The sequence below is a fragment of the Perca fluviatilis genome, chromosome 3, assembly GCF_010015445.1.
Source record: "Perca fluviatilis chromosome 3, GENO_Pfluv_1.0, whole genome shotgun sequence".
Lineage (NCBI taxonomy): Eukaryota > Metazoa > Chordata > Actinopteri > Perciformes > Percidae > Perca > Perca fluviatilis.
This window is the reverse complement of record NC_053114.1, coordinates 41184824-41212786: the sequence shown is the minus strand read 5'-3', so window position 1 is coordinate 41212786 and position 27963 is coordinate 41184824. Positions and strand designations below refer to the sequence as shown.

General features: G+C 41.1%; 2 protein-coding genes across 2 annotated transcripts in view; both read left to right on the top strand.

Annotated features, from left to right (window-relative positions):
* iqgap1 (IQ motif containing GTPase activating protein 1) overlaps positions 1-13046 on the top strand; it is a 73619-nt gene extending 60573 nt beyond the window's left edge. Inside the window, exons 26-37 of the mRNA XM_039794807.1 lie at positions 1271-1411; positions 1544-1628; positions 5263-5495; positions 5867-5999; positions 6177-6279; positions 7518-7653; positions 8234-8321; positions 9852-10061; positions 10213-10379; positions 10946-11068; positions 12175-12283; positions 12424-13046. Of these exons, the coding sequence (XP_039650741.1) occupies positions 1271-1411; positions 1544-1628; positions 5263-5495; positions 5867-5999; positions 6177-6279; positions 7518-7653; positions 8234-8321; positions 9852-10061; positions 10213-10379; positions 10946-11068; positions 12175-12283; positions 12424-12537 (1642 nt within the window). The 3' untranslated portion in view covers positions 12538-13046. The remainder of the gene's footprint in view (positions 1-1270; positions 1412-1543; positions 1629-5262; positions 5496-5866; positions 6000-6176; positions 6280-7517; positions 7654-8233; positions 8322-9851; positions 10062-10212; positions 10380-10945; positions 11069-12174; positions 12284-12423) is intronic.
* Positions 13047-21089: 8043 nt separating this feature from the next.
* crtc3 (CREB regulated transcription coactivator 3) overlaps positions 21090-27963 on the top strand; it is a 45180-nt gene continuing 38306 nt past the window's right edge. The window contains exons 1-2 of the mRNA XM_039795005.1: positions 21090-22308; positions 26202-26309. Coding sequence (XP_039650939.1) covers positions 22177-22308; positions 26202-26309 — 240 coding nt within the window. The 5' untranslated portion in view covers positions 21090-22176. The remainder of the gene's footprint in view (positions 22309-26201; positions 26310-27963) is intronic.

The window sequence follows — 27963 nt, the reverse complement described above, 5'->3', positions numbered from 1 at the left end:
CCATTTAAATTAGTTCATTTACCTTTAAAAAATGTTCTGAGTAAGATATTTAATTTGTTTTTCTGCTAGGCTTGACAAGTAAAATATCTATTTAAAAAAAACTAATTGCATGTTAATCCCACTTACTGTATATCGCACACTATTATTAAAGGTCCCATGGCATGAAAATTTCACTTTCAGTTTTTTTTAACATGCGTTCCCCCCAGCCTGCCTATGGTCCCCCAGTGGCTAGAAATGGTGATAGGTGTAAACCGAGCCCTGGGTATCCTGCTCTGCCTTTGAGAAAATGAAAGCTCAGATGGGCCAATCAGGAATCTTCTCCTTATGAGGTCATAAGGAGTAAGGTTACCTCCCCTTTCTCTGCTTTGCCCGCCCAGAGAATTTGGCCCACCCATCCCAGTATTAGGGCACCACTAAAGCCTATATAAAAGCATCCAAAAAGCAGAATCTCGTATGACCTTTAAATGAAAACTAGTTGGCGTATTTATTTCAAGAATCAGACCGATTTTAGAACACGGTAAGACAAAAACACAATTATTTATTATGTTAGCATAATTATGTTTTTACATTTTTGTCTATTTGGCATACCCAAATGGAAAAGCTTATAACAGAAGAATCGTAGGGGCAAAATCCATGTACAATATGTGAGGCTTCATTTGAATGGTAACATTTTCTAGTTTCTGGAAATGGGCTTTAGCATGCAGCTAAAACCCAGCCTAAACTACATAAGGACAAAGTATTTTTGGTCCTCGTCTGTAATAAGTCATATTTGAATAACAATAACTTGAACATGCTTTATGCCAGAACTATGAAAATCACCACATTCATTCTGCATATTGTCAGCCACAACTGTCTACAATTCCAGACTTTTAGGCCTAACTTTATGGGAGCCAGGACGTTTTTAGTTTGTAGTGTCACTGGATAGACGCCACACTATAGAATGTGTAAACAAAAAAGAGTTATGGGGTAACCAAGTACAGTTATAAATGTATACAAAATATAAGCTGTCTTTTTCACTTTAATTTTAAGATCAGATGGGGTTTTATAGTGGCCTGATTTTTATGCTAGTTTAAGAACTCTTATCAATTCATTATTGCTTACCCCATTGACAGATTTCTTTGTTGGTATTAGCACATTTTTTCAAATTGCAGTGATGAAAGCATGGCTACAGTATTGCACACTAGTGAAGCTAAAAAAGGCTTTAGGAGGATATGATATCAAATTAACGGTTGTTCCTTTTCTCCGTCTCTTTCTGTCCCGTCCTCAACAGTAAGCTGCCCTATGACGTGACTCCAGAGCAGGCCATGTCCCACGAGGAGGTGAGGACGAGACTGGAAGCCTCCATCAAGAACATGAAGACCATCACTGACAAATTCCTGTCCGCCATCATCGTCTCGGTGGATAAAATCCCGTACGTTCCTCACTCACAGCACCGCTGTCTGCATTTTTACAGACACAAGTCAGCTGCTTCGAACCAACGATTAATAGTGAAATAGTTTCCGCTGCCTGTCTCACGCTGTCTGCGTGGCTTTTTGTCCGTCAGATATGGGATGCGTTTCATCTCCAAGGTGCTGAAGGACACCCTCCATGAGAAGTTCCCAGATGCTACGGAGGACGAGCTGCTCAAGGTTTGCATCTTTAATTTGTAAGCGTAATGTTTGTCGCTCTGTGCTTCCCAGTCTTTTTAAAGGGTCAGTTCTACCAAACCACAAAAGCAAAATATATTTCCACCAGTTCCCACTTACCACAGTGTTATCTAACCATGCAGGTCATTTCAGTTTGATGGAGCAAATGAGTGTGAGGTCTCTGACACTGACACTTACCCGGATTTTCCACAAGGTGCGTCTGTGCGGCGTTCCGGTTTTGTTCCGTCCTCCGCCACGCGCCGTACCACACCGGGAGCGTCTTGGAAGCGGCGCGTCTTGCTGCCAGACTTGCAGATTTTATTGTCTCTACAAGTTCTTGAAAGAGCAATCGCGTGTTTATTTAGCTACTATCTACCTTCCACTCCAGGCGCTCCTACAGTTAAACTCCATGCCTTCTCTTTGCTGGCGTTTTCCTTTTTAAAAGAAGATCTGTGATGTGGTATTATGTTTTTCCACCTCTAACATGAATCTCTTGTTGTCCCTGGTGTTGTAGTGTAGCTATACACGATATTTGGGGGTGTCTTTTGGTAAACTGACTGGATGGACCTGGAGCATATCTTTAGCGGAGCGGAGAGCCGCTTCACGCACGCTTCTGGGACGCAGCGTGACGGGGCCGGTGGAATATCAGCATTGACTTGAATGGCTGCCAGAGATGGCAAAAGTACTCACTTCCTGTACTCAAGTAGAAGTACAGTTACTTGTGTAAAAAAATACTCTGGTAAAAGTAGAAGTACTGATTTAACTTCTTTACTCAAGTAAAAGTAACAAAGTACAGGTTTGGAAATTTACTTAATGTATGAAAATAAAAGTAGCCTTTTGTGGTGTTTCGGTTGGCACAATTTGCAGCACATTCGCCAGGAGTCATTCTTGATGCCTACTATCTCAAGAATCTCTCTCAGATAAGGCCAAGAATGATTGGGAATGTCTTGCTGCTTGTCTGCCGAATCTCTGGATCTCTGTTTTCTTCATTTGCAATCATGTCGCCGTCCTTAATACTATGCTAACGTTAACCGCCATCAAACCGCATTGATTTGCCGCGAATGAATGCCGCCGAATCTGTCGAGTCGTCCTGTAGTGATGCGTCAAGTGCAACGTATATTCCCATCCAATTAGATTGAATTCGGTATTGGTGACGCGAAAAATAATAACGATAACACCACTGAAATGATTTGAAACTGAAGTAATGAGCCAATTTTGTAAAATGTAAGGAGTATAAACTACCGATATTCGTGTTAAAAATGTAAGGAGTAAAAGTAAAAAGTCTGCACAAAAATAAATAGTAAAGTAAAAATATCAGAAAAATCTACTTGAGTACTTTGTTACTGTACTCAAGTAGATTTTTCAGATATTTTTATCCATCTCTGATGGCTGCGATTGCTCGCGGGCACCTCTGGAACGCACCTGCTGGAAAATGGGGGTTATGCTACAAACCCAATACAACTGTGGTAACTGGCATTTGATTTGTGTCACTTCAAACATCTAAAAATTAAATTCAGAAGCACGTCGCACAGACAGATTTGTCCGCCTTAAGCTGTGACCACCACCACCTCCTTCTGCATACAGATAGTTTGCAGTCATTGTGAGATAGAAAGCTGTGTTGAAAACTGGGTGAACTGACCACCATAGCTCCTCTTCTCTGGCCTCTTCATTGATCGTCTTCTGCCTGGCTCTCTCTTACCTGTTTCTTACACCTTTCTTTCCATTTTTTTTTTTCTTTTCCTGCTGTTGCTCTGCTCTTCCTCGCCTTGCCGACCAGCTGCAGCCTCTCTGTCGGGGTGGTGGTGTCCTCCCTTTCTCTGTCTGCTGACATTAAGGCGGCCCGTGACACTCTTCTGGCTCTCCTCCTCTTCCTGAACACGCTGACAGGGTCAAGAGCCTTTTCCTCTTTTTGCACTAGCACCTACCAAACCCTGGGATCTCAACTCATTCCCCTCATGGTTAATCTGAATAGTCCTAAAATAGAAAGATGCCAACAAGGATGTAATTTGCAGGGATGCACTGAATCCAGGGTTCGGATTCGACCGAATATTGGGCTTTTTGACGGGGTTCGGTTTCTGCCAAACCTTTTTTTCATCTAATGACGGCGCCGTTGATTACGGGAAGGTGTTGACGTAGGTGGACCGTTCAATGCAGTAGGCTGTGAGAAAGTGAAAATGGAACTGGTGAGCAGAAAAAGTTGTTGTTTGGCAGTACTTTCAGTCAAAAAAAGGTGATTCAAGTCCAGCTACATGTTCTATTTGCAATGCTGATTTGTCTCGTGGTGGTGAGGACCCTAAACAATACACAACCAACAACATCCGAAAGAATACGAGATGTGCATGAAGGAATCTACAGACAGCAGCCACAATGCAGCAACTTCAGGTACATTACATACATTAATGTGTGTACTGTGTTAATGGACTGAGGATGGGAGTAGGATTCGGTATTTGCCCCCCAAAAATCTGGATTCGGTGCATCCCTAGTAAATTGCAGCTTTTTTGGTATGACAACGAATGCAGTCCCTAAATAGCTTAAACTAGCAGTGTGTAGGATTTAGTGGCATCTAACGGTGAGGTTGCAGATTGCGACCATCTGAATACATCTCACCTCTGCCTTTCCGAGTGTGAAGTAGAACCTATGGTGGCCTTCAGGTAACGTAAGAACGTGATAGACCCTCTCTAGGGCCACTTTTTGGTTTTCCGTCCTGGGCTAATAGAAACCATAGACTGTATACAAAGATGGAGGACACGATGTACAAAAGTGAAGCCAAAATACCCCGGATTCGGGCGCTGACATCTTGTAATTTTGGAGCCAGAGTCTGCGCAGTAGTCACCGGGGCGGTGGAGGTATCAAAGTCCCACCCATACACCCTCCTGGCCAATCGCAAGTCATTTACAGCTGTCAATCATGACGTCCCCCCCCCTCCCCATCATCATCAAATAACTAATAAAAACAAGACTCAGATCAGAAAAATAAACACTTGAACAGACATCAGCGTGATAAGAACTACCTAAAATGACAAACTATCTTTGGAAAAAAAAAACTTTGACGTGTACTCCTATTTGCTAACATGGAGGGTGGTGGGATTTATAACCTATACTGCTGCCAGCCACCAGGGGGCAATCCAGATGCTTTGGTTTGACTTTTACAGTCCATGCATCAGCCCCTGGTAAAAACATGGCGGGGCGACATGGTGGGCTCCCTGTGTAGATATGAAGGGCTAATTCTAAGCTAACGAAAACACAATGATTCTTAGTTTCAGGTGATTTACACTAATGAAAACATAGTCATGAATATTATATTCCATCTCTGCCGATAGATCCCCCTAAATTCTACACACTGCTCCTTTAAGTTAAATGAAAACAATCCTAGGTTAATGCCTGCTTCTTATTTTTCTGTATGCTGATTTAATTCCGTACTGCGAATACTAGTATTTCTGTTGATGGCTGATCACGCAGCACACCTTGAATATATTATAGTTTGATCAATGGTCATACAAAAAGTCATACGTGTTTGCTAAGTTTTCCAATTTTAAGAGCTTTTTATATGCCATTACGACTACTTTTCATGCTCATGAAGCATGAAAAATATGTCCCCTTTTCCCATCATAATCATTCTGACTATTTTGACGTTTCAGATTGTGGGGAACCTCTTGTATTACCGCTACATGAACCCGGCCATCGTGGCACCCGATGCCTTTGACATCATCGAGGTGTCGGCGGGTGGCCAGCTGACCACCGAGCAGCGGCGAAACCTGGGCTCTGTCGCCAAGATGCTGCAGCACGCCGCCTCCAATAAGATGTTCCTGGGAGACAACGCCCATCTCAATCCCATCAATGAATATCTCAGTTCCTCCCACCAGAAGTTCAGGTCAGATGTTTATCGTTATAGAAAGTTGAGGCAGATATGCTATAATTAGCAATAACTAGCAATGTTTTTTTATAGGGTGTGTGGAAGCTAAAACTTTTCAAAAAGTGGCATTCAGTTACTTCAAGATAATGTTAGTAAATGTGTAGTAATGTTTTATAACATTACATTATATAGATTGCGTGCTAATGCACTTTTTAATGCACGTTTTAAGTTAGTTTAACCCTTAATGGATGGGTTGGCTGTAAAACTGAATTGCCCCTTTGGGGTCTAATAAAGTTATCTGAATAGTTTCTCCTCAGTGATGCTCTCATGCTGTCTTTGCTGTTTTAAAGCTCATATTCTGACTTTGTCCCTTCTTCTTCCATCGCAAGGCGTTTCTTCCTGGCGGCGTGTGATGTTCCCTCACTTGAAGAGAAGTTCAACGTGGATCAGTACTCTGACTTGGTCACCGTCACCAAACCTGTCATCTACATCTCCATTGGAGAGATTATCAACACTCACACAGTGAGTTTGGACCCCCCCCCCTCACTCTCGTTCTTTTCTGCCTCAAAATCATTCCCACTGCCACACATGTATTCCTGTCAGTCTGTACTTAAATTGTTGATTTCCAGATGTTTTTGAGAGATTTTGTCTTCTACAGTATGACTAACACACACTGCCTGGGCTCTTCTGTCCTGTTAGCTGCTGCTGGACCACCAGGACGCCATTGCTCCAGAGCACAATGACCCCATCCACGAGCTGCTGGAGGACCTGGGCGAGGTTCCCACCGTAGAGTCCCTCATTGGTGAGTGGAGTGAAGCAGAAGGCTTTCTTTGTCGGTGTGGTTCCAGTCCAGCAAAAAAATAGCTATACAAGAACTAAACTAAAATAGAAGGAGGGTCGGTCGGTCGGTCGGTCGGTCGGTCGGTCGGTCGGTCGTTAGATTGGTCAATTTTTTTCGACATCTGATTGACTTCACACTTGCTGGGTGTTTTGCAGAGGACCCGAGCAAGTGCAGTGTCGAGTGCGAACTATACTTAACAAACTAAACAAAAAAATAGCTATACAAGAACTAAACTAAAATAGGAGGGTTGGACGGTTGGTCGGACGGTTGGTCGGTCGGTCGTTCGTTCGGTCGTTCGTTCGGTCAATTCTTTTCAACAGCCTATCGACTTGCTGGGTGTTTTGCTGAGGACCCGAGGAAGTGCAGTGTCGAGTGCGTGCTCTTGATATACGTTAGTTAGTTAGTTAGTTAGTTAGTTAGTTAGTTAGTTTCCAATGAACGCTTTTGTTTCCAGAAATAGCCCGGTCCCAAATAGGGGTGGGAATCACAGGGTACCTCGCAATTCGATGCAATGCACAATACATGGCTCACGATACTGATAATATCACGATACAGCAATTCTGCAATAATCAATACATTGCTAGACAATCCTATAATGATACATCACGATACTGGTCTAACTATTAATACAAAATGCCCGTGTAAAGGTTAAGTGCAGGTTTTCTCTCTTTATTCACCGCAAGACCAAACTGCAAACGGCACAATTCTGCAGCACACATTTTTCAGTCTGTAAGTTAAAATAAAAGATCTTTGTCTGTCAGTCTGTCTGCTGACAATCGCCATTTTGCAGCAATACAATTAAAGGGAGATGAACAAACATGGAAATGTATCTTGTTGGATAAAACAAATGTTGACAAAACTGTCCTTTGGGGACATCATTTGAAACTGGGAAAAATTTAAAGTTGGAAAAAAGGTAATAAATTGCAATATTTCGCAGAATATTGCAATATGTTTAAAATCGCAATAATATTGTATCGTGTCATAAGTATCGTGATGATATCGTATCGTGAGGCCTCTGGTGATTCCCACCCCTAGTGTCGAGTGTAAAGTTGTTCGGATGAGCGGTTTTTGAGAAGGCTGAAAAACAGCAATACCGGAGGCCAAGCAATCATTAACAATTATTAAGCACCCAGTATATTATCATCTGATCCTTTTGAGCACACTGTCCCTTCATCTAATTAGCTCTCGGTCTCTTTCAGGTGAAAATCCTCTTCCTCCTGACGACCCCAACAAAGAGCTGATGGGGAAGACCGAGGTTTCACTCACGCTCACTAACAAATTTGACGTCCCTGGTGAGGCCAATGCTGAGATGGATGCCCGGACTCTCCTGCTCAAGTGAGTTCATTCTGTAGTTTCCTGGTAGAGCTGGGCGATTATGGAGAAAAATCAAATATCGCAATATTTTTGACCAAATACATCGATGTCGATATTGAGGCGATATTGTTGGGTTGACAATTGATGCTTTCACAAAATATTAACGCAATGAGAGTTTTGATAAAAAATCTTTTTAGATTAAACTTTATTGTCATTGCACAGAGTACAAGAACAAAGACAACGAAATACAGTTTGTTTCCAACCAGAAGTGCAAAAAAGCAGAAAAGTGCAATTTGATACTAATATATGTATAGACAGGTGGTGCATATGACTAAATGAGTAAAGGCAAATCATAGAACAGCTAGTCTGGTAAGTTCAGAAAATGACATCACTTTACTGTAATACAGGCATTAAAAACAGGAGAAGACATCAGTGTCATATCACGATATAACGACATACAAATTTAAGACGATATCTAGCCTCATATATCGATGTCAATATAATATAAATATATAGCCCAGCCCTAGTTCATGGCTAACAAAGTAGATTTATATGGTTGTTTCCAAAAATTCAGTGGTTTCTTAAATGTTTTTTTTTTCAGCACCAAGAGGCTCATTGTGGATGTGATCAGGTTCCAACCCGGGGAGACTCTGACTGAGATCCTGGACTCCTCAGCAACCACAGAACAGGTCAGAAATAAGATTTAGGGCCAACGGAGCCACTACAGTACACTGCTGATGTCGTGGACCTACAATTTAATAAAGAAAAAAAATTTGGTACTATGTTAACTAGAAGGACCTCTGCCAAGACACCACATAAATGCAGCACAAATGCCCTGATTCGCATTTTAACGAAAAGTGAAAACTACTTTGTGTATCTGCCCCCAGTGAATCAGATCCGAAATGTAATCGGTTCTTCCTTGGCCCATGCTACACCCTTTTTACCAAGTTTAAATAAAAATTGGGCCAGCAGTTTTTCCATAATCCTGCTGACAGACATTCAAACAAACAAACACAAACCGAGCCGAAAGCATAACCTCCTTGGAGGAGGTAATAACTTGAAGCCATAATTATGATAAACAAACAAACAAGCCATACCCTCACCACAAGACTGTATTCAACCTGTAGCTTCGTCTGCACGGCATATTTCATTGGGTAGACATTTCTACACAAATGGCAAGCAATTTACTGTAGGCAGACATCAAAAATGTGACGCTGAGGGGAAAAAATTGAACATACTCTTTGAAATGACACCTCAAAATGAAAGCAAATCACTTTTTTGTTCAGTGATTAAGTCATATAATGTCACCAACAGAAGTGTAATATTGAATTGCCAGAATTTTAAAGATATATTGTTTAGAGCAGGGGTCTTCACCATAATTTTACGCCAAGGACCCCTTAACTGAGAGAGAGATGGAGCAGGGACCCCCTACTATATACTGTATATTATATAACATTTGCAAAATAAACTGGACCTACATTAACGTGTAGGGCGGCCTGAAGCCTTTATACATACCATTTCAGTGCATAGAATACTAAGCTATTAAAATAGTAACTGTTGGCATGATTTTATAAATCCTGTTTTAATGTCAAACATGCATGTGGCACAGTGAATCCTCAGGATGAACTGTAGCTGTGGAAGGCTGCCTTAGTGACTACCCTACCTATGGGCTAGAAAGCCTATCATTCATTTTTTTTTTTTTCACAAATGGGCTGATTTATATTTGCTAATAATATGCTGGATTCATGTTAAGACAGGACTATGGTTAACTGCTCCTCAGATCTCTGCGAGGGTAAATCCAGACAGCTAGCTAGACTATCTGTCCAATCTGAGTTTTCTGTTGCACGACTAAAACAACTTTTGAACGATACACGTTCCACCAAAACAAGTTCCTTCCCGAGGCTATTTGGCAGCGGGCGCCAGGCTCCGGCGCGTTTAGCGCACCCAAGACGATTGTGATTGGTTTAAAGAAATGCCAATAAAAATCAGAGCATGTTTTTCTCCCATCCGGCTGCTGTGTGGACTGGGCAGACCCTCCTCCGCTGGCGCTGTGGAGGAAGGTCTGGCAAAGCGAGACTACATACATTAAATAACGTTATAAAGCGAAATGATCTTGGGGCCTTTTTAGAATGTTTATGTTTACAACTGTGAAGTGGTCTATAGAGACATTGTTTAACTGACACTAGTAACTATGATCCTCTTGTTTCCCTGCGTGACAGGAAGCCGAGTACCAGCGTGCCATGCAGAGGAGAGCCATCCGAGACGCCAAGACTCCCGAGAAGATGAAGCAGGTAAAACCGGTGGTGGACGACAGCCTGACGCTGCAGGGCAAGAAGGACAAGATCAAGAGCAACCTGCAGAGGCTGGCAGAGCTGGGGAAGGTTCACCCCGAGAACCGCTTCCAGGACCTCATCAACGACATAGCCAAGGTAAATAAAAATGTCTGAAAACCTCCGTACTCCGCAATTATTACAAATTACGAGAGGTCCCCAGGTAATGCTGATCCCGTGCAATAGAGCTAAAGTGGACCGTTAAAACAAGCAGTGTCTGATTTAAATACAATGTGTTTGTGTGTTACAGGACATCAGAAACCAGAGGCGGTATCGTCAGCGTAGGAAAGCTGAGCTGGTGAGACTTCAGCAGACCAACACCGCCCTGAATTCAAAGACCAATTTTTACGAAGTTCAGATCGATTCGTACAATCAGTACATCAAGACGTGCATGGACAACCTGGCCAGCAAGGGGAAGTAAGTGAACTTTCATTTGATTTAACAGTTCACATCTGTCATATACAGCAACAAAGTATTTGTTACATTACAACACTGTTATTACATTATCTGGGTCACACAACAGTGATATCCATATGTCCTTATCCAAAAAGCTGTATCCTGGAATTCATTCAAAACTTTAATTTGTTTAAAAAAGTAATAAATAAATATAAAAAGAAAATTTGACTGAAAGAGACAATTGTATTGTTAATCGCCATGATTTCTGAGACGATTAATTGTACAGCAACACTTGGAATTGTAACATTTCTAATACATATCACTGACTGGCATCAAGCCGACAGTGTATTTAACAAAAAGCTACTGTATGGCGTGTATCAGCAGACCGCGAAGAAGAATAGCCGATGAAGGCGAGAATACATGGTTTGGTCATTTTCCTTTTTTTAGTGTCAAATACAAACCCCATTCTCGACAGCCAACCTCCTGTCCTCTAATTTTCCAAACATGGCTCGAAGAAGCGTTCTGACTACGCGTGCTGAGAGCTGTCATCCTGTCGTACTGTACGCTGTTTTTCTGTCTCTCCTCAGGTTGTCAAAGAAACCAGGCGACAACAAGACCAAGAAGAGTAAACAGGTTTCGCAGAAATACACCGCCTCTCGCCTCCATGAGAAGGGCGTGCTGATCGCCATAGAGGATCTGCAGCCCAACCAGTGAGTCCTGCTTTCTTCAGTGGTGCAATGTAGTCTATATCCACGGCGTTCCATTCCCGGGATCGGTTCGCTGCCGCCGGAAATTCCGCTGGATGTCCCTCTTTACGGCCGGATGCCCGTCCCCTTCCTCTTCCTTTGTGTTGGCGTTCTAACCTCCGGTGGATTTCTGAGGACTATGGTTAACTGCTCCTCAGATCTCTGCAGGGTAAAACCAGACAGCTAGCTAGACTATCTATCCAATCGGAGTTTTCTGTTGTTCGACTAAAACAACTTTTGAACGTCCCCTGTTCTTTCTGACCACGGTGAGACGTCTGTGGCAGGAAAAGTTAACCCCTTCCTTGATTTCACGTTGTTTATGGAGAAGGAGAACCAGGAAATGAGTCGGGGGTGGAAATGCAAGCCACGGCCGAGCTAAGTGCGTCGCCGCGACCTGTAGTTACATTTTGAAAAGCGTGAAAAAGCCTCAGAATCTGAATTGAAAACGTTTACAAGCAAACACATTTAAAAAAAAAAAATGCCCATAAAAGGTTCGAATATTAAGGGCTGCATAATATTCGTTGGAATATCATTATTTTTTTAAATCTTCAAATTAAATTTGAATAACGAAGTTCGGAGTCAAAGCCCTAATACGGTTAGAGGATGGCTGTGCGTCATGTGACCTCGTTATTTGTAATCGCTGTGACTATACAAATCACGACATGGAAATAGGAACACATTGGCGTTATTTTGTCACTTACTGGGAGCAGAAGGCTAGATGGAGCAGATTACCTCCAGGATCTTTGCTAAGCTAGGCTAGATGGAGCCGGTTACCCTCCAGGATCTGTGCTAAGCTAGGCTAGATGGAGCCGGTTACCCTCCGGGATCTGTGCTAAGCTAGGCTAGATGGAGCCGGTTACCTCCAGGATCTGTGCTAAGCTAGGCTAGATGGAGCCGGTTACCTCCAGGATCTGTGCTAAGCTAGGCTAGATGGAGCCGGTTACCTCCAGGATCTGTCCCAATAAGTTCCTTTAACCAGCGGGCTGTTACTGATCAGTTTCTTGTCACATGGTTACTCTTTTCACCACATTAACCAGTCTTCCCTCCGGTTTACTCTTTCCTCTTCACAGGTTCAAGAATGCCATTTTTGAGATTTCCCCAGCAGAGACTGTCGGAGTTTTTGAGGTGAAGGCCAAGTTCATGGGCGTGCACTTGGAGACATTACAGTTAGAATATCAGGTACAATTTCTCTTTTCATATCTTTTATATATTTTTTTTTCCTACAGTCGATGGACTGCGAATATTGGTGCGTTATGGTGACAGTCAGCTGGGATTGATCGATTGCGTGCGGCTGACCCTTTCATGTGTTTGTTTCTCAGGATCTCCTCCAGCTGCAGTACGAAGGCGTGGCGGTGATGAAGCTCTTTGATAAAGCCACCATCAATGTCAACCTGCTCATTTTCCTGCTAAACAAGAAATTTTATGGAAAATAGAAAAAGAAAAAGGGGCGACAGACTCTGATTTAAAACCACAAAACCCTCTTTGAGGGTTGCAGAAAGCCCTGACCTGACCCACCCCTGGCTTTCCTACACATTCCCTACTGCACTTCTATTAAGTGCCTATGCAAATTTATGTGCATTATTTTTTTATTATGTGGAATACCATATGTGCTTTATTCTTAATGGAACACTCCATTGTGCGAATCGAGCCATCACACCACAGAAAGCTTGCTCGAGTCTTTTTTTTTTTTTTTTTTCTTACTGTCTTACTTTTATTGTCTGTAACTGCAGCTAGGTCAGAGGTTTAAGATTTGTATGTTTTGCTTTAAATATTATATGAATATCTTCTGCATGGGCCTTGGTTAATTAATTATAAAAAAAGATGTATGTTACATGTAAAGAGATCACGTTTTGTGTCTTTCTTAGCTGTTAGTTTTATATGCTCACCTGACTGATAATAGGTCTGTTAAACATCTCCTCCGCAAATACCAAAGTTTTCACCATTTTCGCGTTGGATTTTCTGTTGCTGCTTGAGACAAATGGGAACGAAAAAACGGAAAGAGTTGTGGGGGAAAAAACAACATTCACTCTTTCTCCTTCACCTTATTTTTTTTTTTTTATCACTGTCGTAAGGTTTTTTTACATTTTGTTTTTATACATATCATGGTTTGAATAAGATTCAACGCTCTTGATTTTGATTGGACCCACCTCAACCCATCCTTAACACACACATAGTCTCATATTTACGCAAAGAGAAAGTGGCATCACACATAGTATTTGAAAAAAAAAAAAATTGGCATGCTCATATTGAGCTGTTAATCTCAAACTTTATTTTATTTTATTTTTTAAATATACTTCTAGAACGAACTTCTAATTTGTTGCGTGGGCATGAAGAATTCACATTACACCACGTCCAGTCTGTCCTGGCACTAATCTGGCTCCGGAAGTTGGTTTGTTTTGGACTGGACTGAGCTGGCCATGACTACAGCCCTGGTGCTCGGAACTAAGCTGCCCCTTATGGCTCCGACGTTCATAACCAGGATGTGACGTGGCACTGTGCAGATGTGCTCAATCATTTGCTTTCTCAGTTGATTTACTGGGAACGATATATTTTTTTCTCAATATCTCTCATGGGATGGTTATCTCGTACAACTGCAACAAAGATTATTACATTCCAGAATCCGTTTAGTAAACGCAACATCATGTCTGTTGATCTGGAAAAACAGGATGGGATCTAGAAGTGTAATATGGACATTGAGTACAGAGATTTTTATAATGTCTTGTTGGAAAATAATTTGACAAAAGTTTCCCTTATTTATATTTTATATGTTGTAAGTCCACATTCTACTGTAGTTGATGTTTGCAAACCCCTAAAACAGATCATGTTAGTGAGCTTGAGGATGTGCAGTATAGGCGTAAATTGAAGGGGGGTCAGGATCTACCCAATCTGAGGGTTGTCTTCCCCCCCCCCCCTAATAAAAAGCCTGCTGTGTATTCTAATAATCGAATACTATATAATTAAAATAATTGCGTAAGTAGTAAAACAATATAAACGGGGCAAAAATTGCCTTTTTAAGTTTAAAAACATCTTGAGCCCCCCTTCCTTACCTCACAGTGGTTTGGTCCGTTCGGTGGGAGTTGCGTTGGTTAAAGGCGCTGACACACCAACCGATTATCGGCCGTCGGACAGTCTGGCGAGGTCGGGGACTTTGGTGTGTTCCGTGCCGTCGTCAGTCGGAGGAGCCGTTGGCTTTAATTTCGGCCGATTTGACATGTTGAATCGGAGGGCGGGCAGTCGGACTCAATGACTAATCTGATTGGTGGAGCGCTAACCCGGAAATGCCGAGCGGGATGAGCGTACGAACGCCTCTCAAAATCTGACGATCTTTTAAACTGACCTTTGTCGATCTGACATGAAGACAGATTCAGCAACTGCACGGCCTATTTCTCGCTCAAAATGTTTTCAGAAACACGTTTCGGTGAACTATTTTCGTAAAATACGAGCTTGTGTTCCGAACGAGCCGCCATTAATGGTAGGTTTTGAAATGGGGTAGAAGTCAGACCCACGTGACGCGTCTGCCAATCAGCTGCCGGTTTAAATTTTTTGGGCGACTATACAGATTAGCGGCGCCTGCTGTTATGGAGACGTATTACGTACACTCAAGTCGGCGTCTCTTCGGTGTGTTCTGAGGCACTTTTTGGACCAACTCGGGGAGGCAGTCGGTGCTTTTGTGCCGATGGTCGGCCGTTGGGTTGGTGTGTCGGAGAGAGAGACATCGCGACCCGTTTTCACTCCGAAACTCGTAAAATAAGGACGTTTGGACAGTGGTTGTCAGCGTGTGATGCGACGAAAAAGGCGTCCTTCAACGTGTGTTTGTATAACGCACCGGGAAGAGCAGCAGTTAGATTTAGCAAGTAGTATGTAAGGGCGAAATTCCGCGTAAGGAGGTTGGTCGGGTTGGTGGATGGGTCAAACACAGGACTTTCACCCAGGAGACTCGGGTTTGCGTCCAGCTTGTCATGCTTGCTATAGTCGTTTTTTTTTTCTTTAACCGACCCGTTCTTCCCGCGTGTCACAGAACCGTACGCCCACCCACGACCCTTTCCTAAACCCAACCGTCCCGTTCTTCCCGCGTGCCACGGAACGGTACGCCCAACCACGACCTTTTCCTTAACATAACTGCGTGAAAAGAGATGGCAATAGTCCCGACCAAGCACGTTTACTTGAAGCGCTAAAGGAACGGCAGTAGTCCCGACCAAAGGCGTTTACTTAAAGCGCTAAAGGAGACTTTTAGCGTCAATAAGAACGACCAAGGCACCTGACCAAGCGTCCGTATTTTACGAGATGGGTGTGAGAACCTGTTGGACAGCGCTGGGTGGGAAAGAGCTTGTTTGGTAGCTTGTTGGATAGTTGGTTAACGTTAGCTAGCTTGCTAATTCCACCCAACATGCTTTCACTGGTTACAGGAAATGCTAGTTAGTTAGCTTACTTGCTAGGGGGTTCAGTTTTCAGTTCAGCATAATCTGTATTGGAGAAAAGAATCACTTCATCCGATGTTTAAAGTGACTAAAATCACTTGCCAGCCTTCTTACTGGAGTTCCACAGCTAACGATAGACATATCCTGTGCAAGTGCAATTTTGGCTGTATTATTTGTGTCCCCTTCAAAAATTGCTCTTGAGAAATTTCATGTTTATTGCCCCCCCCCCCAACTGTTAGATGAAATTTACGCCCATGGCAGTATTACAGTAACTCGACTCGTGGTTCCAGTAGTTGTCACTCTGCGCCATTCGATTTATAGTTTATTGGATTGGAGTTTAACTTTTTTTTTTTCTTTCAAGAAACCTTGAATTGAGATTCGTTGAACAGATTATCTGTCTCATGTAACGTTGACACTGTTATTTGAAATGCAGGAGGTCGTGCTCTCTCATTTACAGTCCATTAAATGTATTTCACCTGTTTTAGAATAAAGCTCTACAGATGCAATGTGTCTTCCCTCATCTGACAGTTGTTGTGCAGGCAGTGTGCTGGGCTGTAAGTTAGTTTAAGTTTACCTCATTTATCAGACAGACAGACAGACAGAAGTATAAAGTAAGTACAAAGACTTAAAGGTCCCGTGACATGGTGCTCTTTGGATGCTTTTATATAGACCTTAGTGGTCCCCTAATACTGTATCTGAAGTCTCTTTTATATAGACCTTAGTGGTCCCCTAATACTGTATCTGAAGTCTCTTTTATATAGACCTTAGTGGTCCCCTAATACTGTATCTGAAGTCTCTTTTATATAGACCTTAGAGGTCCCCTAATACTGTATCTGAAGTCTCTTTTATATAGACCTTAGTGGTCCCCTAATACTGTATCTGAAGTCTCTTTTATATAGACCTTAGTGGTCCCCTAATACTGTATCTGAAGTCTCTTTTATATAGACCTTAGTGGTCCTCTAATACTGTATCTGAAGTCTCTTTTATATAGACCTTAGTGGTCCCCTAATACTGTATCTGAAGTCTCTTTTATATAGACCTTAGTGGTCCCCTAATACTGTATCTGAAGTCTCTTTTATATAGACCTTAGTGGTCCCCTAATACTGTATCTGAAGTCTCTTTTATATAGACCTTAGTGGTCCCCTAATACTGTATCTGAAGTCTCTTTTATATAGACCTTAGTGGTCCCCTAATACTGTATCTGAAGTCTCTTTTATATAGACCTTAGTGGTCCTCTAATACTGTATCTGAAGTCTCTTTTATATAGACCTTAGTGGTCCCCTAATACTGTATCTGAAGTCTCTTTTATATAGACCTTAGAGGTCCCCTAATACTGTATCTGAAGTCTCTTTTATATAGGCCTTAGTGGTCCCCTAATACTGTATCTGAAGTCTCTTTTATATAGACCTTAGAGGTCCCCTAATACTGTATCTGAAGTCTCTTTTATATAGACCTTAGTGGTCCCCTAATACTGTATCTGAAGTCTCTTTTATATAGACCTTAGTGGTCCCCTAATACTGTATCTGAAGTCTCTTTTATATAGACCTTAGTGGTCCCCTAATACTGTATCTGAAGTCTCTTTTATATAGGCCTTAGTGGTCCCCTAATACTGTATCTGAAGTCTCTTTTATATAGGCCTTAGTGGTCCTAATAGCCAGTCCCACAATGAGCTTTCCTTAGGATGTGCCATTTCTGTGTCTGTAGCTATTGAGGAGGAGAGAGGGGGGGGCAAGGTGGAGGGTGGGGGTGTGGTCTTGACCAACTGCCACTTTGCTCGTTTGAAAGCCATGATGTCTCTCTCTCATGGGTGGGCCAAATTCTCTGGGGGAGCAAAGCAGAGAAAGAGGAGGTAACCTTGCTCCTTATGACCTCGTAAGGAGAAGATTCCATATCGGTCCATCTGAGCTTTCATTTTCTCAAAGGCAGAGCAGGATACCCAGGGCTCGGTTTACACCTATCGCCATTTTTAGCCACTGGGGGACCATAGGCAGGCTGGGGGAACGCATATTAATGTTTAAAAAAAAACTCATACATTTTTTAAGTAGTGTTTTTAAGTACAATTGTGAGGTACTTGTACTTAACTTCAAAATTTCTGTTTTACTTTATACTTAATAATGAAATATTGTATTTTTACTCCACTACATTTATTTGACTACAATGGTTACTGGAGATTTACATACAAAACATGATTATCTTGTAAAATATAATGCATGGTAATAGATTCCACTACTTGGAATGTAACTAAGTACATTTAAGTGCAATTCTGAGGTATTTTTTACTTTTGAGTATTTACATTTTTGCTACTTTATACTTTTACTTTACTATATTTCTCTGATATCATTATACTAGTTACTTTTGACTTCTTTTCAACGCTGAGATCATTCATTCAAAATATAAACTGACTAATAAATTATGTTTTATAATGGCTTGAGCTATACCCGACAGTATATAAAGTAATCCTTTACCAGCTGCAACATAGAGATGCTTGAACATTAATATATCAATAATTATATCCCCAATCATATACGGTTATATATATATATATATATATATATATATATATATATATATATATACACACTCACCTAAAGGATTATTAGGAACACCTGTAAGATTTCTCGTTAATGCAATTATCTAATCAACCAATCACATGGAAGCAGCTTCAATGCATTTAGGAGTGTGTTCCAGGTCTAGACAATCTCCTGAACTCCAAACTGAGTGTCAGAATGGGAAAGAAAGGTGATCTAAGCAACTTTGAGCGTGGCATGGTTGTTGGTGCCAGACGGGCTGGTCTGAGTATTTCACAATCTGCTCAGTTACTGTGATTTTCACGCACAACCATTTCTAGGGTTTACAAAGAATGGTCAGAAAAAGGAAAAACATCCAGTATGCTACAGTCCTGGGGGGCAAAAATGCCTTGTTGATGCTAGAGGTCAGAGGAGAATGGGCCGACTGATTCCAGCTGATAGAAGATCAACTTTCACTCAAATAACCACTCGTTACAACCGAGGTATGCAGCAAAGCATTTGTAAAGCCACAACACAAACAACCTTGACGCGGATGGGCTACACCAGCAGAAGACCCCACCAGGTACCACTCATCTCCACTAAAAATAGGAAAATGAGGCTACAATTTGCACAAGCTCACCAAAATTGGACAGTTGAAGACTGGAAAAATGTTGCCTGGTCTGATGAGTCTCGATTTCTGTTGAGACATTCAGATGGTAGAGTCAGAATTTGGCGTAAACCGAATGAGAACATGGATCAGTCATGCCTTGTTACCACTGGGCAGGCTGCTGGTGGTGGTGTAATGGTGTGGGGAATGTTTTCTTGGCACACTTTAGGCCCCTTAGTACATTGGGCATTGTTTAAATGCCACAGCCTACCTGAGCATTGTTTCTGACCATGTCCATCCCTTTATGACCACCATGTACCCATCCTCTGATGGCTACTTCCAGCAGGATAATGCACCATGTCACAAAGCTTGAATCATTTCAAATTGGTTTCTTGAACATGACGATGAGTTCACCGTACTAAAATGGCCCCCACAGTCACCAGATCTCAACCCAATAGAACATCTTTGGGATGTGGTGGAACGGGAGCTTCGTACCCTGGATGTGCATCCCACAAATCTCCATCAACTGCAAGATGTGATCCTCTCAATATGGGCCAACATTTCTAAAGAATGCTTCCAGCACCTTGTTGAATCAATGCCACGAAGAATTAAGGCAGTTCTGAAGGCGAAAGGGGGTCAAACACGATATTAGTAGGGTGTTCCTATTAATCCTTTAGGTGATATATATATATATATATATATATATATATATATATATGATTCTGAAATGTGCCATTCTGCACAATGAATAATTTTAGATTCTAAATGCAAAATGTGTATTGTCATATGCACAGTGAAGACAGCTTGCACCACGCACAACGATTAAACAATAAAGTGAGAATAAACAATAAAGAAGTTCTAATAGAGAAGAATAAAAAATAAAAAAACTTTTGGTACTTTATATTTTTATGCTTATACTTATGTACTTTTACTTAAGCAAGTTTTTAAATGCAGTACTTAAGACTTTGAGTACTTCGTCCATCTTTATCCAACATTGTATAACGCACTTAAAATCCTCTCCCTCTCAACAGCTCCAACCGTAAAACACTGCTTTAATGTGCATACATGCAGTTTACTGAGTATTTCCATCTTGTGCTACTTTATACTGCTACTCCACTACATTTCAGAGGCAAATAGTATACTTTTTACGCCACACACTTGGTTACTAAATCCTTTTTACATTAATGATACACTTATATGATATCATGCAATACTATATTACTAGTATACACAAATATCTCAAAGTGGCTCCACGTGGATGAAAGTTTTTGTTCATGATACAAACAGAATAATATAACATTCTATAATAATGTAACTGAAAGGAGCCATTTTTCATTATTTGTACTTTGACTTTTGATACTTTAGAGTGCATTTTGCTGATAATACCTGTGTAGTTTAACTTAAGTAACATTTTGAATTCAGAACTTTTACTTAGAGTGGTTTTTACACTGTGGTATTTCTTCTTTTAGATAGACTACTCTTTATGTTTGAATGATCTTTGATGCTTTTAGGTTAGGTCTATAGATGTTATTTTGTATGAAAGGTTTGTTTTGTATGTTGACAAAATGTTGTACAATGGTTTAATTGAAAGGGCAGAAAGAGACAAAGATTCCTCTGAGCAACAGTTGAATAAGAAGAGAACAATTAAGCAGTCAATGGTAAACGAAAGAAAGAAAAGTGTGCAGATTTGTTGATTCTGGATATAAATATGGACTTGGGTAATCACATGAAGGCTACTTATCATATTTTATGTATAAATTATGCTGCTATAGATAATGGCAAAAAAGACTGAAGACATAATCAAGATTATTTGATACAAAATCTTTTGGACATTATCAAACTTTTGAATCTCATTTTGTATACACATTTCAAATACAAATAATAGATCTGGTGTCTGGATGATGCAGTTTTTATCTCTGTTAAAAGTTATTATCAGAATCCGTTTTATTGGCCAAGTATACTTACATACACAAGGAATTTGACTTCGGTAGGTGTTAAACATTCAAACATACATTCAAGTAATAGTAATATTCAGTAGACAAATAGTAATATAGACACATACTGTACAATACAGACAACAATATACATATAGGCACAAAATTCAAATAAGACATAATATCAAGACATTGAATTGAATTCAATTTTATTTATAGTATCAAATCATAACAAGAGTTATCTCGAGACACTTTACAGATAGAGTAGGGTCTAGACCACACTATAATTTACAAAGAACATATAATTTACAAAAAAAAACATTGGATGGGAAGAAGAAGGAACTAATATAACAGATGATTACAAACTTTTAAACGACAGTGTGGTAAATAACCTGCTTACTTCTTTCAGCTCTGATAATGATGTTATTAGTAGAGAGACAGAGAGAGACAGGATAATGTAGTCACTTTGTCGCCGCCCTGCGGACATCACAGGTACTGACGGCGTTTAACGAGGTAATGTTTTTCTCGCAGTAGTATGTAGAATAACAAGCCAGCGGATCAGAGTTGCGGTTACCAGCCCTGCCAACCGACGGCTATAATAAGCTGAAAACATTGGCAGCATTGTCTCTAGAAGAATTCGGGTTTAGCAGCGACGAAGGAGACGAGCTTTTCTTTTGGCGCTGTTTGTTTATTTTTCATTGGAGCCGTTGGGTTGGAGTTTGTCTGAAATAGCTCTGCTGTCCGTGGATTAACGCTCAAGAAGACCCAAAGAAGAAGCGCTGTGATAGCAATATAAGTGTAAAATTGTGGATTATGTTCCTGCTTCACTTGTGAATATTTGTGTTTTGGAGGTTTCCGCATTTTGTGGCGGTAACATCGACTCGAAATTCAGTTTTAAATCGGGACAAAACCAGCAGCGGACACTTGTTGAAATACAATTTACAACTGCTCGGCAGCTTTGCTAACGTTAGTAGCGAGATTAAGCTATCAAGGCTAACAACTTTCTCTAACACCAGCGCTAAATCTGCTACAAATCCCTTCACATACGTGCCTGTTCGATGTTGACCGAGTGTCGGCAAGTTGTCAAAGTGCGTTTGTTAAAATTGTTGAGATGACACTGACAGCAGCTTAGCTAACTTGGCTAGCTGCAGCTGTTACTTGGCTCTCCCGTTAGCAATGACAGCTAACGTTATGTTAACGTTACGTTCAAACAAGTGGTTCGCTGGAAATATGAAGTCATATTGTAACATTAACTTTTTTTAATTGGCACGTCATTCTTTATGGAAGTTATTAAGAGTTGAATTGTACACACATCATTTGCAAAGGCTTTGTTTACTCCGCTCTCTTGGCATAGTAAGGCAACTTTTATTAACGGGAGCTTAGCTACGTTAGCTACTAGCTCGGCTTACAATAACACTCAGTTGCTGCAGCCAGCAGAGTTGACTCTGAATTAACTTTGTCCAACCAGTAATGTTCGCTATGGTTTTAAAACTGGGACTGGTTCACTGCAACGCTCACTGAAAGATTCTGGACAATAGACTCCCAGCACCGTCTACCACTTTTTTCACCCCCAAGTAGCTGAAGTTGTAAAACTGCGGCCCGCACAATGTCCGGCTCCCCGGGTACAGGTGGCTCAAACCCCAGGAAATTCAGCGAAAAGATTGCGCTGCACAACCAGAAGCAAGCAGAGGAGACGCGGGCCTTTGAACAGCTGATGACAGACCTGACTGTTTCAAGGGTAAATACTCTTAATTTCCATCTACTTGTCATTTATTAGTGTCCCTTTTTGGCATTAATGCATTCAGGGAAAAAGCTCCCTCTTTTACACAGCCTCAGCTGGAATAAGCTGTCTGATGACTGAGGTTTTCTGTATTCAACCTGCACTTCTTGTTTCTGTTCATGCATTTAATCAGCACACCATATCGATGGCAGTTTTAAAAAAAACACAACAGCAAACACTTGAAGAACCACGGCTTAAACTGTCAAACGTTGAAAATGGGAACTGTATACTATAAAACAGTCCATTTGGAGTGCAGTAATTAACATAAACCGTACAATACCTGTTTTTAATTGCAAGCAGCAATGAAACAGGATATGAATCAGAACCACCCGCCTAAAGTTCCCCTGGTTGCACTGTGATGCATGCCCAAAGGAAGCAGTGTTGTCTGTTGTATGCATGTCTTCAGACCCTACTGTGTTTGTCTATTTAAAAAAATTAAAAAAGACCTGATGTGCACCCCTGCATCCTGGGCTCAGTGGACAGACTGTACAGACAAGTGAGAGTGGGATCAGCTCAAGAAGAGGGTTCATAATTTGGGCATTTCGGTCATATACACTCCCATGTATTAGGCAGTGCTACTATTCATTTGCGACACAGATGCTTAGGTGCCCCATTTGTAGACTTGCGTCGATATTTTAAGAATTGCCTTTTACCACGTGCCTCTAGATATCCTGGATGATACGGAACTTTTACAGGCACATATATGTGGATCTTAATCTACAATTGTAGCAGCTCCCTGAATTTCACGTTCAGAATTAACAGATTCAAAATCCTTTTTCGAAAGGAGCTTTTGAAATTTTATTTCTCCATCTCATGACAATTTCAGACATACACTACACATTCTAAGTATAAAAACGGTAACCCCTGGAAGGACCTAAAAGCCCTTTTTACATTATTCTTATACCACGGGCTTTATAATATGCTCTTTCTATGAAAGGGAGAGTCATGAATGGCCAGCCAAAGAGGATGTGGTTTTGAGGCGACGGTGAATGAAGTTTGCCATAAGGTATGAACTGTTATTGACCCCTGTGAGACAGAAAAGCCCAGTCAGCGAGGCTGAGGCACGCCAGGGTACAGGACACACTGCCAGCAAACAGCTGGAATTAGAAGTAGCTGCTTTAACATTTACTACAGTGACCATAGGACAGAGTGTAAAGCCCCTGCAGGGCTCTGAATAAATGTACATACCGGTAGTACCCGAGTGCACAAACAGACTCCAGCCTTCTCTCAGCTCTGCTGCATGGAGAGGGCATCCCTGTGAACCATGAGTGTGTAAAGTCTGCATTTTTGCTGTTACGTAATAGCTAACACCAGTGGAATAAGGGATTAAATGGGGATTAGTTTTTTTAAAATATGTTTATATTTTTTTAATTTGTCCTAGATGGAAAATTGAATGTTGCTGGTGGGACATCAAAATGAATCACAAAAATGTCTTAAGTTATGTTTGTTTGTATGTCCCTCACTCTGTTTAGGGCAGCAGTGACAGTTGTAATCAGATTTTTATTGGCCACAGTTAACATTTTGGGTCCCTGCTACATTTTGTATTTGAAGGTGTGAAATGTGCCTCCTTATCAGTTGTCAGGTTTGAGTGCAGCTTTCAAGGTTCAAGTATTTTCTCAGAATTAGAGACGTTCATAGTAAGACATTTTTACTAGTATCTCATCATGGTGTAATTGCAGAGACAAGGGAAAATGCCCACAGCACGACTGTCAGGGTTGCTTTTGCTTCCTTCAGTGCAAGAAACAATTGTTTGTTGTTTCTGTCTACCGGTTATGATGCCCATGTATGCTGATGAATTGAAATGACGAAAAGGCAAAAATGAGTTGCTAGCAAACAAGAAAAATGCGCTTAACACTTCACTGTAGGCGCTACACATAAACTGACAAATGTTGCACCAAAGATAAGGTTTTTACTCTCACTTTTGAAGCCCATCCCTAAAATCTTGTCATATTCACAATCTCTTTGAGAGAGCTCTGTCCATTCGCTGGAAATCCATTGATAAAATCAGTTAGGTCAGTCTTTGAGATTCAAATTTTGCCCTTTCGGAAGTCTAAGGAAGAAATGCCCCTCTGGTTTGCCTTTTCCTGATAACCGCTGATGATTAGCTGTGTTTACCTTACTTTGGTAGAACAAGCCGCCTTCTGTTTTCATTGTGGCATCTCCTGGTAGAGTGTAGCCAAGCTGCCCATTTCCTAGAATGTGTCCCTTTTAACTTTTGTCCCTTAAATTGCAAATGTTGCTGCATTTTTATCAATTATTTTGTCTGCTTACAGCAAAGCATTTGATTCATTGGATTGTTTGGTATACAGGCTTAAATGTACATGAATAGTATGGCTGTAACAGTTTATGTATTCACAGCCAAACAGAATATACTGTATGTAGATTGATGCATGTAATTCTGAACCAAATTTCACAAGCAAGACTTCCACCCAGAAGTTTTTAGTATGCAAATTGGAACCACATCCAACATGCTAACGCACATTCGACGCCATCAATCAGATGTGCCGATCACCAGGGCGAGGAAAAAAACCACCCGGAGCCCAAATTCTTTTTCTTGCTGCTTTTTAAGCAGCCTTTAGACGCAAAAGCATGACGGGATAAAACAATTACAGAAGCAATTGGCATTTACTTTGGCATAAAGCCAAGGTGGAACTAATTGGAAGACTCCTTCTAATGCACAAGTTTTATTTTTTATCATTCTTTGTATTTTGGTATTTTCAATTTCACAGCAGAGGAAATGCTTTTTAGTTTTATAGCCTATTGTGACCTGTTGGGAAAAGTGTTTGTTTAGTGTTTGAAATGTTCCTTATTTTTATAATTAGGTTAATAAAAAACAACAACTTAAAGTTGCACTTTATTTTGGCTCTTTGTAGTTTGGCTGATTTAGAGTTAATGTACTTGCTCTTACTTCTTGTTGTCTGGAGTTTGTACCTTCAAGGTTGAAAGCACTTAATTGGAAGTCACTTTGGATGAAAGTGTCAGCTAAATGACATGTAATGTAATGTTATAATGAAAATAGTTTCCAGAAGTTGCCAGTGGGCAAAATGTTACCTCAGTCCCCAACAAGAGGATTTTGTCTGTTTTTGACCCTTGCACCACTGTCTTTTCAAGATAAATGCAAAGAACCATTATCCCAATGCATTTGTTTTTCATCAAACCATGACTCCTAAACCAGGGTATGAACCGAACCGTGACTTCTGTGTACCGTTACACCGCTGTAGTACTTGTATTGATTGACAGGTCGGCTCTATAGTAGCCGCTTGCCTCACAATATGACTTAATATTTGAATTATGTACATTCAGGTTGCTTTGAATTAGTGTGTGGATTGGGGCCACATTCTTCTGTCCGAGCCCGGCCCGCGTCCAACAGAGCAGTAACCGAACCCGGCCCGAGCCTGATAGGCATTAAAGTGATGGTTCGGAGTAATTTCACCCTAGGGTCCTTTGCACCATGACCTCGAGCCAAACACCCAGAAGCTTTTTTCACCTTGGTCGAACATTGCGAGAGTTAGCGTAGAGCAGCGTTATCAGCTGAATAGCTTAGCGCAGGGGCTAATGGATCCAGTGATGTATCTCGTAAATGACCCCACTAATAATGCCTGAAATGATACCAAACTTCTACACTAGTACAAATAGGTTATGTACTCATAAAACGATGGATTGGAAAGTTTGTAAGTACACCAGAAGTTTATTTAAATAACGCTTGCCTGCTGGCTTCTGCTCTCCCGACAATGTTGGGAAAGAAAAGCCTTCATCGAAAGCTAAATGTTCTTTAGACATAAAGGCTCCATGTCCAGAATTCATAAGCGCTTACAGTTGTGTGTTTCTTTTGTCCCCCTTTTGACTGACAGGTGCAGTTTCAGAAGGTCCAGCAGCTTCGTTTGACTCAATCACGGGCGCAGTACTACGGCTCTCTGCCGAACGTCAATCAGATCGGCAACACCAGCACCGAATTCCAAGTGAGAGCTCATCACAGTCAAAATACACAGCGCCACTGCAGACTAGGAATTCAAAATGCGTTAACACCTGTCTTTGACAGTCGAGAGAGACATTCTTCACCCCGGTAGAAACATTTTCAACTCGTCTTAGCGCCAGTTCGCACCGTCCCGTGTGAATTTGCGTCTTTCCGTCGAAAATCATGCCGTCACTAAAGTTCTATGTCCCGATCACAATTGCCAGATCGTAGCCGATATGGGCAATTTTTAACTGATCAGGGATCGACAGTCACCCTGAGCACAATTTGCGGCAGAACGTAAGTTTATTTTATATGCAAGTTTTACAAAATGCTGGCTGTACTCAGATAAATGTATTAAGCTGAAAACGGTCTGTAGCTCTATTGTCCAGGCAAATACAAGTATCGGATCGGGGCTCTGTATATGCCGATATTCAATATTTAAAAAATCGTATCGGGGGGACAAAAAAGCCGATCGGGACATCCCTAACAATTACAGTTGTCTTGTCTTTTTTACCAGATCACGCTTTGCATCCATGATGTCCCATAGAGTTGCAACAAAAGTTCCCTCTGCATCTCCGTAGTATGTGTACTAGTGGTGCTGTAAGTGTGAAGCAAAGCAAAAGGATGTTTGATGTAAAAACTAAACATGAATATCTTCTTTTAAAACCGTGCTTCCCTTGTGCGCTACAAAATTCAAGGTCTTGTTCTCATTCAGGGGGTTTTCAAGGCCTGAGCACAACAGTTCTAATGGTGTCTAGTTCAGTGGTTCACAAACCTTTTAGACCACAGCACCCTTTTCAAAGTGATGGCACCCTGAGCCACCCAACCCCCAATAATATCACATTAATTGTGTAATTATTGTTATATCAAACCATATTATGTCATCCAGATTTTACAGATAAATATGAAACCAAAAATAAACAGTGAATACATCTAAATACGCTAATATGTTACATCTATTATTGCTTTTTTTTCTTCTGTTTTAATGTGTATCATAACATAATATATGACAAAAGTCATGTTAATGTCGCTGATTATTTTTTTTTAGATGTGGTGAAAGGTTATTAAAACTCATAAATAAATGAACAATGATATGATAAATCTTGCGTCTCTCTTAATCTGTCCTCAGGGTTGAAAACCACTGGCCTAAAGTGGAAAAAAACAGCTAAATACTGTACTGCACCTTCAGTAGTGCAAACGAGCTACTCTCGCGTTAAATAATTCAGCTGCAGACTGGAAAATAGATGGAATAAAAGATCAGTGCAGTTGTTCTCAGTACCCCTTTAAGCAGAACAGTTCTGTATGTGATCCAGCTGCTTCTCCGCAGCACCGGGGCTGTATCTGTGTCAGCTCCCCAAGGATTGGGCTATGCTTAGATACGGAGGGTCCAGGTGAAAGTGCCCTTGTTACTTGAAATAATGGCCCTTTGAGGGAGAGCAGTAATTGCAACACTGTGGTCACGTCCGGAAATCAATCCCCACACGGAGGGAGAAAACTCTCACTTACGGAGTCCATTCACGTTCGCTTCTGGGAACAAAACTCGGAAAGATTCCACTTGATGATAACCATTTGTGAGCCCATTTTCGACGTTTTTGACGCCGTTTGTTTTAGCTTTTTCCAACATTTTAAATTGTTAAATTTTTCTTCTGCACATTTTC